We start from the raw sequence: 14,130 nt of genomic DNA, 5'->3' as shown, positions 1-14,130 counted from the left end.
AGAAATAATAGAAGATAGGTTCGAGTAGAAGTAAGAGATCGATTCCGTAGAGCAAGAGGAGGAAGGTAAGGGTGGCAGCGTGGAGGACCGAATGCCATTTAGAGTCATCCACCGTGTCTCAATCTAGAGGCACCCTTCCAGGCATCGGCGAGCCGTGACGGTTGGCATCTGTTCTGCGGGCCGAGACCCCAACGAGGATGGCAGAAGCAACGCCAGCGGCAGCATATAACGCTACAAAATGCCAAGGGTCCCGTCAGAACGTCTATATGCACTAGAACGTTCAAAATGATCCTGCAAGCATCGCGCCACTACATGCTTTCTCGAATGATTTCACCTATCAATAAACTAGAGAGCACCGAATCGTTTTCTGAGTAATTGGTTGCTTGATCCCTGACTAACCGTGATTGAAAGACAAGTACTATTGTTAACATAGGGTACAAACTCAAGGGGTGTTAATATGAGACGTCATTTTTCCATAATTTTGTAAAAAAAAAACAATGGAATTATGGATATAACCCTTTTAATACAGATTCCTTTTTTCTCGTAAAAATTGATATCGATGGGGTGTTTAAATATGAAGAAAAGAACCTGATAAGTATTGTTTGTTCATCCGTTTTTGTTTTAATGTCGCTTAATGACTAATGTTAGTATTTTAGTAATGAATCTTCATTATTATTGCAAAGAATGTTTGACTACCATATTTACTTTTGTTTCAAGAAAATGATTACAAATTTCTCTATTGATCTCCCAATAATTACAATACTTCTTCGTTTATAACTAATGAAGGGAATTTGAACAATGGAATAACTGAACAAATTTGAGCGTGAATAATTTGAAACAATTCCTTTCTTACTATTCCTATACATTGAATGTAATTTGGAATAATTTATGAAAATCATATCGAAACAAATCACAGTCAAAGTAAAATCTTAGATCGCATCGGATCTAAAAGAAAATCTGGAAATTCCTTCGGTTTTGGCAACGATGGCGGGAAGAAAACTGGCGAGCGACAGGAAGAAAAAGAGAATACCTCTGGTTTCTCGGAAGGTAGATCGATGGCGATTTTTCACTCACTTAGCTCGGCGCGCATCAATATGCATTAAGCTGATCGGTTCTCCCTATTGGCTTCTTCTCTTTAGGAGCAATAGGGACCAAAAACGTGAACGAAGAGAGAAAGCCAGAACGACGGAAAGAGGGTTATGCAAGAAAGACTGTTCTCTCCCTCTTTCTACCCCTTTCTTCGACAACGTGGAGAGGGAATAAGAAACAAGCGCTGTGCGGGAAGCTGTTAAGATATTCTTCGAAAATAAGGATACCGTATCGAGGTAATTCTCGGTAGGTAGAATAACCGTAAGGAAATCGAGCCGAAGTCTCGGATACGACTAAGATTCCACGGGCTCTACGACACTCTTGGGTACGTTTTGGTATCTGTCTAGGCTCCTCTGTAGTCACGGCCCAGGATATGCTCGCCACTTTTCGTACAGACGGTGAGCCAATCAGCGTCCACTTGTGTCAAGACTTTTGAGAAGTTGCGAGTTTTCCAACGGAAACCATGCGATTCTCTCGATTCTAGTATTCCTATGGCCGGCTGATATCAGAAGTCTTTAAATATCGTATTACTTTTATTGAAATTTGGAATACTTGCAGGATATAGTGATAGATTATTTAGTATTAAATTGTAGATATTTGTGCAATTTTTTTTATCGGTTTATATTATTGAATACAGCTTTTTAATAGTGTGAGTATGAAAGAAAATTCGAAGGATTTCCTTAATATTTTCATTTTTTCCGAGAGTCTAGACAATTTTACGGAAATTGAAATATTTTGTAACATTCTCAGAAACCACTTTTTTATTAATCATGAAAACTCTTTTTGCATCTTTGTCTTATGCACTGAATTTCCATTATCTTCGCTACCTTGTACTATCCTAACATACCTTTTATACTTTGACAAAGCAGTATGTAAATTATGTTTTTCAATTATATATTTACGCAATTTTTCAGAGTTCTCTTACTACTTGGTCCTCAATGGATTAACGTTGTCGCTAGTTAAGTTTGTTATATACCATGTTTTACGTGTATCAAGCTAAGAACAATAATTTTTCACTTAACGTGCTGAAACTCGACTTCAATTCGCTCATACAACGATTAATCGTGATATTAATACATTACTGAAATCTTGAGAATCGTAGGGGTGAAAATGTATATTTCTACTGAGGTTGTATGACAAGATGCATTAAATGATTCGCATAAGCAATTCGAAAACCGATTCCACTGATACATAATGGATTGACAGGAGTTAGTTTAGCATAAGTTTTCCATTAGCAGGCTGAATAGATCGAGATATCGATAATATCCAATATAGATTCCAGTCGTATTTCGCGAGTGAAGCGTGTGTTTTAGGTGCCTTTCTCCTCTTCGGACTTGCCAGAAGGATCCCGCATACTTGTCGACAACAGAAACAAGCTATATTCCGTAAATTTTTTGGTGATTCGACTAATTGGACGAATTTACGAGGTAGCCAGTCCATCTTTGGCCCATAATACCTGTGATTCCTTTTATCTTGTAAATACCGAAACAGGAATCTCTCGGAATTTCTAAATTTTACGTTGAAGAAGAAGAGTTGGTACCGACATCGATAGAATTGTAAGTCAATTGCGTAAAGTTTTAATTAAACATCGACGAGTATGTTTCGAGCAAAACTTTAGAAAGTTGAAAAAGATGTATTTAAAGGAAAAGGATTGCATTAAAATATCTTTTCCAATATTTGGATCTTTGAACAGGGAACGAAATTTGGAAAATAAAAATATTCTCAATATTTTGTAGAATAAAATAAATTAAATTAAATAAATCATTTGTAGCGGCACAAGAGTTAGATCCCCCTACACATTTATTAAGGAGCACAGTCCTTTACGATTAAAATCTAAATTTGAACTTCATTTTTTTTTTAAGTACAAATATTTAATACTATAGTCTGGTAGTTTTTCTAGAAGTGAAGAAAAATTGGAAACTTCTGAAGTTTACATTTCTTAAAAATTTCGATATCTATAAAGTGATGACTCAAACTGTTGTGTATTTACCTATAGACGTACTTCAATCGGAATAAAATTTCAGATATTAATTTAACACGGAATGTCCGTATTCAAAGAAAGGGGTTTTGATAAATTATTTTTTCACTGTCTATGAATATGCAGAAAATGATTCTCGGTTCGCAAATCAAATTTTTTCACCTAATATCCATAAATTATTTGCTATTTACGGTTACTTTGATCAATTCATTTGATTCCTCGTGTGCAACGATTATCGGCTGCAATTTTCTGGTTGGTAAAACCAAAAAATAATTAGCCGTGTAAATATACCGTTATTTATCCGACGATTTCCCGGCCGAGCGATCGGTCGTTCTTGTTTCTATAGAGGAGCGTGCACGCGCACTTTTATCCATTTATTTTAGGGGCATATCCAGAATGAAGGGTGTGATACCCCTACAATAGGGTCCCATATGCTTCGCGTATGAGAACGAGTACCACCATTGAGTGTGTTTTGATTTCTTTAATAGTCACGTCAGAAAATAGTACTTTTAGGACCAGTCAACTTGAAAAATGCTGAATAATGTAACTCGATTTGTTTTACCTTCCGACAGCTATGTATAGAGATACAAATTCCAACAATATTGCTCATTTGGAAGATTCTACGCTTCTATTTAATACACTTGGTATCTATAATGTTTTAGTGTTTAATATTTAAATTATAACATATATTTTAAGTATTTGAGAAATATTGGGTTCATTCCGATTTTTAAGGAATTTGGTTCACATGAAAGATCATATTGAAAAGTTTTTCGTCGAAAAACCTGAGAGGTTCTGGAAGGATGGAATATTCAAGTTGCGTGAAAGATGGAGAAAGGTTATGGAACAAAATGGCACCTATATAATTCAATGAATGTATATCGAATCGAAATGTAAATCGGAACGAACTCTCCGGGCGACCCAATAGTTATTATAGAAATATAAAAAGAATCGTTACGATCTTTAAAATATATCTCAAAATATTGACAGAAAACAAGCTTCGATCTTATTCTATTACCAATTCTTGATTTAACATTACTTTTGGTTTTTTTGTTACGCATATAATAATCTTTTAAACGCATTTCTCAATTCCTTTATTTAGAATCTAATTCTTGCCTATAACATTCGTAAAATATTATGTTCAATTTTCAAAGGAACACAACGTAATTTTTTTTATATTTTACGTATCATAATGTATTATGTAATTTTTCATACTTTGCGTGTTATAAAATTGATGCACATTTCTAATCCTTGAAACAAGCAGGAGGAATCCCTCGTTTTACAATATTTATGCCGATTCCGTGGCTCGTGGAACAGATTCGCTGATAAAACTCGTGTTTCTACATCTTAATTAGCACAACCAATGGCACCCGTGTAAAAATTGAAAGAAACAAGGGGCGTTGTTCGGCAGAAATAGTGGGTGAGTGAGATTTCCCACTGGATCGTTTGATTCGACCAATGAATAGCAAGCCCATTTCAGTATGCATCGCGTACGTCGTTCGCTTAATAAGTTTTCCTTATCGATGTGTGTCATCTACGAGCAGGCAACCAGAGACCCGTTATTATCGTCCCTATCTCGGTTGATAGTTTTCATCATTTCCATCCAAAGTAGCGGTGCACAGCACACACGCGGTACTTACTCGTTAGGTGGAACAGCACTAATGCTGCGTGGTCTAACATGTGTCGCTGATTGCACGCACTTTCACCTGATTAGCTTTTAACAGGACGTCAAAACGTTTTCGGTTTTTTTACGACGTCTGATATATACAACTCGTGTTCCTTAATACGATTGTCATATTAATTACTTGTTTCTATCTTTTACGGCAATTTATAGCCCCTAATGAATGCGCATGATCTTTCTTTTATTGTTTTTAAAATAGTTCTGTCGTTCCATTCCATTACCACATTACATTCACATTCGTACTTTTACGAATACAATCGGAGAAATGTAAATTAAATTATTATTTATTGTTCTTTAAAACGCAAGAGCTAGAAAATAATGTATCACGAGCAAAAATGAAAGGGAACGATAAATATTTATGTCTATGTTTTCGTATTAATATCGGAACCTCGGCTCCAACGTTGAAAGAGTTTTCAGTATTCTGCAATAATGCTTGCGCCAGAAATTCTCTGACTGCCCTTGATATCGAGTCCATACTGATGGAGATTCGCGGCAAGGGTGCGAGACAACGTAGCACGATTCGGTCAAATCTGCATGCATTAACGCCACAAGCGCGACTGATTGACAATCCGTGTGTCATTGTGACGTCAGTCAAATCGCTCGAGCATCCTCGACCAATCGCAATCAATTAAGGTAACGATTGATTGTTACGCGTTTGGACTCGACGAAGGGAATATCGCGAGCCGGTATTTATGTGGATGATAGACGTGCCATTGAAAATCACAATATCGCCATCGACGAGGGACCAGTTTAAAGCTTCGTATATCTAAATGATCGTTTTTATAGCATCTTTTTCATATATCTATCTGATGTTCCTTCTTATTTTGTTTCTAACAAATAAACGCTGATATTTTGTTTAGCGTTTATCACTTTCAGTATTACTATTGTATACGTCACACCCAAGTAATGTGTTTGAAAATAAAATCCTAGTTAGGTTTATTTTTATCCTTATTAGGACATAGTTTGGAAGAAGCAAAGAAGTGGGAGGTGTATTAGAACAAATATTACTACATAAGATAAAGTGACAATCAAATTTTTGGCCACAAAAAGTAACACTTCATTTTCTATTTTTGCTTTCCAATCTTTCTTGCAAGATACCACCTAATTTTCCATTATTTGATATTTTAATAATCAAAGTTCTGCTGTACTTATATTTCCTCAGTTCTCAGTGTTTTGACATTTGTCAAGACTCATCCATTACGCTCACCACGCCCATAATGCTAAATTTCCTCGCCACGTATTTGGCCTTTCGAACAATTTCAAAATATACATATATCTTCCTGTTCACGATCGTAGTAGCGTTCATCGCGGTATTAATCGGGCAGGGTGGCATTTTCCCCGTGAAAAATTCAACCGTGTCGTCCCCTCGAAGGGACCATACGTCCAGGAAAACGAAACGATCGTCGTCGCGCGCCACCCGAAATGGAATCCGTCAAATTGACGGAGGGTATAGAGCGTCACGGCGCGCTGAGGGTCGCGCGAGCCTCGAACGAGCACAGAGAGGAAACGGTTGCAGTACGAACCGGAGGGCTATGATCGATGTCCCGAAATTAAGGGCTTGCCCGCCGAGCGAAATAAAGTTAACCAATCGGGCCAACGAATGGCCCGTTCGGTCGTTATTGGCTCTGGCAGTTCTGGTCCGAGTCGCGACGACCCGATGCCCGATTTTTTCACGCTGTCCCTTGTTTTTCGAGGGGGTCGCCGGGCTATGCCGATTGCAATTCGAGAAAGAGTGATATAGGGACGAGAGGCATCACGGTGAATCCAGGAACTGGTCGCGGATGGGGGAGAGGATTTTCGTAATTATGGAACGGCGTTGGTCTCCGGGGATTCGTCAGTCGACGGGAAAGCCCCTGGCTCTGTACGGCCACGACAATGCCATTTTAATTATGCATGTTAATTGGTTTCCGAGTCCGGCGTAATACCAGCTTCTCTAGGACTATTCTCGCGGTGCATCTCCTCTTCATGTTACTGATCGATGCGTTGGATTCATCGATCGACTGATCTATACTTGTTACTTTTACGGTGAAACTTACAACGAGGTAGGATTACTTCAACCACCTAAGGTTTGGTTTATCTTAAAATTTTAATTCAAATACAAATTATATACAATATTATGCTGAATCGATATACGTATGTACGGATATGTATGTACGAAGCACAACGAAGATAAATTTTTCATATTAAATTTATTTGCGGTTGAGAATAATTGAGAAGTCAATAAACATGTGACGAAAAATATAACGTGAGGAGAAAACAATGTTCAACCTTCTATGAATTTTTCCGAGAGAGAAATTATTGTGGACTTATGTACACTTGAGTTATTCGACGAAGTATTACAATTGGTCTTGGTTTTCTTGGTCTCTGATCGACTGTTCCCTTCAACGCTCCGTAAGGGAAAGTGATGGGGTGAAAAAATGGCCACGCTTCGATATAGCAATCGCTTTTGTTTTTTGTACTTTTTTTTTAGTGAGATATACACGATTGATGGGGGCTGCGTTGTACTTTCTGCACAGCTGAGTGAGCATGTCACAATCGGCCAGGGCCGCCTCAATCAAAGTGGCATTGATACCCTTCGCTCCTTCTCTCGATCGGGCCCTCGCGCTCTCCATTGCGGTTTTGTTCGAGACCGAAAATCTATTAGCCTACCAACATATATACACATATTTTCTACTACATACAACACCTCTGTGTGAGAGAGAAACTGATTTTAATACCAACAAATACGAAAAACCATCGTACGGGTTCAATTCCTGGCGAATTTATCTTCTAGAAAATGTACATGAAATATTGTTTACTCATATCGACTGTAATATTTATAGTCTATTCTTTATATATCTTTATATATGAAATACGATTTCTTCCGAACAATAAACTCTGTACTTTCTAAAATTAAAACTATTTCATAGCACTGAAATATTTAAATAACAGCTGCATTAACCGCTGATGTAAAAACTACATATTAACAATTATTTGTAGTTCAAAACATTCCCATCGAATCATTGGAATTAAAATCTGTGACGAATAAGGCACATGTAGTATAATTTGTATTAATTAACAATTTCTTGTAATCAAATATTTACGACCTTATTGTACTATGATTTGAAGAAATTCGAGAAATGATATTAATCTTACACTTAAATGCATTGATTTTAGATGGTAGCTTGAAATCTTTTCGTAAATATCACGAATACTGTCTATGGTAAATACATGATAAACATAATGCGCATGCTAAATGAATCTTCTAATTCTATAGTTCGTACATTTAGGTACTCTACGCCAGGCACGATCTACCACAAGCCAAGGTAAGAGACATAGTTTAGGGTGGCGCTCGATGTGACACGCGACCGCAACGTGGTTGTGCATTTACATTATATCGCGGTTTATACGATGTTACTTAGGTGCGTGCGTGCTGTGTATCGAAGCAACATTTTCGAGATTAATTTTTCTAATGCTTTCGTCAGACAAGTCTTATTCCATTGGAAATTTATTGTGATACAACTAACACAGTAACATAGCCATCCTACCAGTTTTAATTAAACGCGAAGTGAAACTTGCCAAATTATTAAAAAGATCTCAAGTCTATTGATAAATTTAACGGTATTTAGAATTATGGTTATAGATAATGATAGAAAATGTTTTGATTAAACAATAATATACATCTTAGAGAACATTCGTTACGTATTCTTAACAATCGTAATCTTCTTTGTTAATATTAAATGATGGTAAGAGAGTTGGAACCATTGTCTCGTTTATTTATAGTAACATTCACCTATTTTACTGCCAATATATTGACAAACTTTGTTTCGGTATCAATCTGTTGTTGCGAAGAGGGATCACTTTTTCCTCGAAATTCCCAATATCAGATAAAACACTTTGATACCAGTTTCTCGAAATGCGCGAATAAGTATAAAATCCATTTTCCCAAGAACTATAAACAACACCTATGGCAGATCATTGCACTTAAATCCAGGCGGAGAAGGATTCGAAAACACTGCAAGCTGCAGAAAAATAGTTACGTGCAAGCCCAGTAGGCTTTGCCTGTCACCTACGTGTATCACATATCCTCCGAATAAGGATGAAAGCTCCGAGGCGACGTTGTATCGAAAACCGTAGGTTGAGCATCCCTGAGCACAAGATGTCCTCCTGAAGACTATCTCGGCCTTGGTCCCGCGGGAAACCTCTTCCTTCCTACCGTTCCTATCTCAGGACACTCTATAGCCTATTCAGATACCAGGCTCACTCTACTGCTACCATGTTAGCCAGCTTGTGAGGAAGAGAGAGAAAGAGAGAGAGAGGAGGGGGGAGACTGTTGAGCGAGAGAAGGGGCGAGAAAGGGAGAGAAAGAGTGTCTCTGTATTTCCAAGGACAAGCAACACCATGTAGAACGTGGAGGAGGTATAAGTACGCCTGAGTATTCGAGTGCTCTTGTACCTTGCAGTCTCACCACACCTCGTAGGAAACGTATTTTGCAAGCCTAAATATCACGGGTTTCTAGTCTATGCGACGCTATCTTGCAAGTGGGTACCTTCGAGAAGGAGTTATCTGGCCCCTTATTTCGCAGATCGTTGAGAAGCATGATAGCAAGGGTGGCAAACTGATATCAGAGTCGTTGACGTCTCAATGAAATTCGACTGTATATGTATACACTACCATTCATAAGAATCCAGACACTTTGATCGATTTGTGGCAATCGTGTCTGAATTTGATCAAAATATACGAATTAATGATGGATTAATAATTTGAGAACTGAAAGTCATCGGGGTGTTAGTCAACATTCTGAGAGTCTGGATTTAGTCAAGTACTTCAAATTTTAGAGGTGTCATAAGGGTATACCATAAAGGGATGATAATCTCTTTAATTTCATAATTGATTACTTTACTTTCTGTCGCGATATGTTTTCGTGGCTAGAAAAAGTATAATGAACTTTTTATAATAATAAATGAAGAACATTATTTTATGAAGACAAGAAACGGACTGAGCTAATTCATCAATTTTTCTTATGGTCTACCAGAAAGCCCCTTAAAAACGCAGGGTGTTTTTATTCAATACTAAAAAGATACTGTCGTACGAATGAAAAATACTACTCATGTAATAAGTGTATCTTTCAGTTGGAAGATCGATAGTACTAATGTAAGTAAGATAATAAAGGCGAGTATTCTAGACACGGTGGCTTCGAGTGTTAACTCTGTTGCGTTCTGTCATCATTCTAGGTTCAATTCTATTCTTTATTCTTAACAAACTTCTTAATTTTATGAAAATTATAAATTACAAAAGAATCATTCTTAATATTCATAATTTCGTGTTCTATATGCGTATAAAATAATAAAAATCCTGTTGCTTACTAAAACGATATTAACGGATATAAAAGTTGGTGGATAGCAAGCAGAATTAATAAAACTTCACGAAAACGATACGATTTGATTATATCCAAAACGATATTATCCACTCACCGATCGATGATAACAGGATCACTTGGTGTTTCGTTTCGGTTTCCACAGCTCTTCTTATCGCAACATCGACTACAACAAACAGAGTCAGGTGGATCAGAGACTAGTATGTCGCAATTTCCAAATATTTCTTTATTTATCCGTGGGGGGTGCATTCTTTCTTCGACTCAATTCGGTGGGTCCAGAGGGTCAGAATTTTCGAGGTCGTCTAAAAACTATATAAACCCTTGGGACTTTGTAAGTTTGGGGGTGGAGAGTAGTCAGGCCGAAGTCCCATGGGTCAATGAGTCAGCCACCCCCAAAGAATGATTGCACCCCCGTGTGTCTCGTTACGTTTATGGTTTGCCACCGCAAGGGTGGCTGCATGCATGAGGAGTAAATTCTTTGCTCTTCGGCCGTACGTGTTTGCATACAGTTAGAATTGCCACTAAACGATGAAAAGGCGTATCATTGCCGTGTCAAACAAATGAAAGTTAAAATATTTGCATATTTCAGGTATACGATCAACGTTACCTTCATCTTTAAATGCACACTGTTATTTGAGATGATTGTTAAACGTTGATAACTATTATTAGGAAAAACTCACCTGCACATCACCTCGTGAGTAAGAAGAACCCTACACATTTCAGGATTTTTATCTTGTCCCTCATACATGATAGCCTGGAACAAAATGAAAATTATTTCAGAACGGTAATTACAATGGTATATGTGTACATAAATGGTGTATTTCACAATACAAGTTTAAATGATCGTTTATTAATGTCTAATTTAATATTAAAATAGTATAAAAATATGTGTTGTCAGGCATTTATTAGAATTCTGGCATGTACTTAAATTTCTATATTATACGTATAAATGGAAACCTATACAAAAAATAAAACATGTTAGAAAACTATCAGTAGGGACGCAAGTCGAGAAGGGACTATTTCCCCTAGAAATCGCTAAGCCATGGTCGGCTTAAGCAAATCCGTTAAGCTTCCTTCACGACCTTCTGATTGATTTTTATTTAATGATAACAAGTCGTTATCCTGTATTCATACACTTACAGTTGGGGATGAGTCGCGAATTAACCGTAGAATAATCAAGCATGGTTAGGTAATACATTTTTGATCTTGGTGAAATCCCTCAAACAGTAAGTAATATTTTGAGGGTATTGAAGTATCCTGTGTAAGATAAGTAAAATAAACACAACATACAAACAAGCGTTTTGTTTTATTCGTATATTTTTTTATTTTTTATTCGTACTTAAATGAAATTTTCTCAATGACTAAATTAATCATTTAACTAATATTCGCTTGATTCCATTAATTAAAATATAGAACTATGATTACAAGATTCAATATACAGCAATGGCAAACGTAACGCGAATAAACCACGGAATGTAGGTGCATTACTATGTATCTTGTCAATGCACAACCGCGCGAAAGCAAATTTCCCATTTCGTTACAAATTCGAAGGGAAGTCAACTCTCGGACATTTGTATTTCTACGCGTCAGACACGTTAATCGTATCGCCGGTACGCGTAATTTATGCAGAAGTTGCTTCGTATTGCGTGTAACGACCTAAATTGCTGGAGTTGGCGAAGAAGCGATAAAATGTAAATACTTTGAAATATAACGTTCTAGGGAATTGGTTATGTTGGCGTCAGTGGTCTCGGACTGCGAAAGCGGTTGAATAGCGAAGGATCCCCGTAACGATATCAAATACATTTCGCCTCGGCAGTTAGGTGTGACTTTCAGAACGGCATCAAATATTTATACGAACAAAATAACCGAATTGCAACGTAAACGAACCGCGATGGTTGTATACGCGGCGGAAGGTAAATCAGAGGAGAATCCCCCGCCGAAGTGGAAACGTCAGCCAGGGAAATAGAGGGGCAAAAATAAACACGGAAGAAAGAGGAAAGTGGATCGAGAAGTGAAAGAGGAAAAGTAGTATTCCTTCGAAGAGGAAAACGAAAGGAGGCGCATAAAACGTTTCGTGCCCTTCGGCCGTTTCGACTCCTAATCGTTGAACAGCATGCGATCTTATTTGTGTCGTGAATAATTAATACGAGTATCTACCTTGTACGCATTAACTCCGGTTCTAAAACACATAGGGTTATTAGTTGTAATTAGTTACTTAACGGAGTAACTATTTTCCTAAACCTTCGGTTAATATTGTGTTAAAATACAATTCCTTCTAATCGACGTAATTGGTTTGCTAGAAGAGTGACGCAAGTAAGGAACGTAAACTTCTGTATAGGAAAGTTTGAAATAGAAAGCTTGTTATCGATACTCGTTAGTTAGTCCATGCAGTGGAAAATTGTTAATTACTCAGCCGTGACAATATCTTTCCACTTTTACAACTTTTATTTTCATATTTAAACAGAAAATTATAGCTCCCTTATGTGCAGTTAAAACTTTATGTATAGTATGATTTATCTCAATCAACATATCCGATTTTTAAACATATTTCGTCGTCGTGCAGTTTATTGCCGTTACTATACTAATTGGAAATAAATGCTACATTGGTAATAATATATCTGAGTGAACGTGAATGTAAAATATTTTCACTATAAAATATAGATCTAGATAATATTTCAGTCCGTTATATAGTTTAGTTTTTGGAGAATTAAAGACTGATCATGTATTTTGGCGATGGAAACAATAAATTTTTTAAAAATAGAGTTCACCCGATTGACTTTCTAAAAATACATTGACTATGAGAAATAAATAATGTATTTTGCAACCTCTATTATGGAAAAAAAATAGAAATAAGATTTCTCAGAATATAGTTATCGGAATATACGAGGATGCCTATTTATCCACATTTTTTTCTATACTGTGATATGAAAGTTAATATTATTTTAACAAACGTCTATCAATTCATAATTATAAATATTCCGATATTTAAAAAGGATAGATACCTAACGCTTATCCAATCTTGGGCATGCACATGTCATTCACGTGTAATAATCATTGTTTATACACGTAATGATCATTGGGTAGATCTTGTACACCTTCTGATACGACATGCGATATTATTTGCTCAGTAACCGTTGCCAGGTACGATACGTGTTGTTGATTTTACGTATCTATCCCACTTACAGACAATTTCGAGCAATTAGTTTTTACCGCGTTGCTTGTTCTCATGAACTACTAAGTTCTTGTTTGTTCTTATCGCTGTACAGGTCGACGATATCAATTATCGATCACGCACGTATCGAAATCGATCAATAGTTATGTTTTTGTTCTTCTAAAAACTACTTCGTGCAAGAACAAGGCGATAAAACTCTTTTTACAATCTTTTACTTTACAAATATCATTTGTGGTAACGTTATGATATTCGTACAATACGAAGTGTTAAGAGTGAATATTTAATAATTTTTCAAGATATGGAAATCAAAATATTCGATACTCACTGATCCTTTCTCTCAAATCTCTTTTCTAAATTAGTCAGTTTGATCGCTTATCGCCACACGTTAATATTTCTTCGTTATAGATATGCAATAATCGCGTCGCTACGTACGAAATTTATTGGTTAATTCCGTCAGTCGATCGAATTTTGATAGTGTCATTCCATGTCAGTTAATATCGTCTCTAAATTAGATTGAAATCCAATTAGACTAGAAGCAATTGATTGGCTATTACTGACTTTACAATCGCGTAATTCCAAAGGAAATATTGTTAACATTACATTCTTTTTAGTATTAGATTTATCGCAAGATATTTATTGCAAACGTACACTTAGTCAAAATTTAGTAGATTTACAGCATGAATAATACATATATAATAAATGTCAAAGTTTGTCCCACTAAATATCTGCTTGTTCAAACATTTCTATGACTTTAGCAAAGTACTGATATGCTTGCAGTAAATATCTTGTAATCTTTTTATACATATTCATGTTTGTTTCAAACTTTGCTAATATAATCATGAAATTTCAAAATGTTT

At 36.4% G+C, this 14,130-nt stretch overlaps 1 protein-coding gene across 4 annotated transcripts in view; it reads right to left on the bottom strand.

Moving 5' to 3' along the window:
* The window catches only part of LOC117237565 (transcription factor collier), a 95,820-nt gene that overhangs the window by 53,349 nt on the left and 28,341 nt on the right, over positions 1 to 14,130 (bottom strand). For all 4 annotated transcript variants that reach the window (XM_033501685.1, XM_033501675.1, XM_033501666.1 and 1 more), the window contains exons 5-6: positions 10,782 to 10,855; positions 10,199 to 10,267 (exon numbers count right to left, since the gene is read on the bottom strand). In XM_033501685.1, coding sequence (XP_033357576.1) covers positions 10,199 to 10,267; positions 10,782 to 10,855 — 143 coding nt within the window. The remainder of the gene's footprint in view (positions 1 to 10,198; positions 10,268 to 10,781; positions 10,856 to 14,130) is intronic.

Source organism: Bombus vosnesenskii, unplaced genomic scaffold (genome assembly GCF_011952255.1).
Source record: "Bombus vosnesenskii isolate JDL3184/JDL3185 unplaced genomic scaffold, Bvos_JDL3184-5_v1.1 scf7180000013264, whole genome shotgun sequence".
Taxonomy (NCBI): domain Eukaryota; kingdom Metazoa; phylum Arthropoda; class Insecta; order Hymenoptera; family Apidae; genus Bombus; species Bombus vosnesenskii.
The sequence above is the reverse complement of the archived record's forward strand: the minus strand, read 5'-3'. Positions and strand labels throughout refer to the sequence as shown.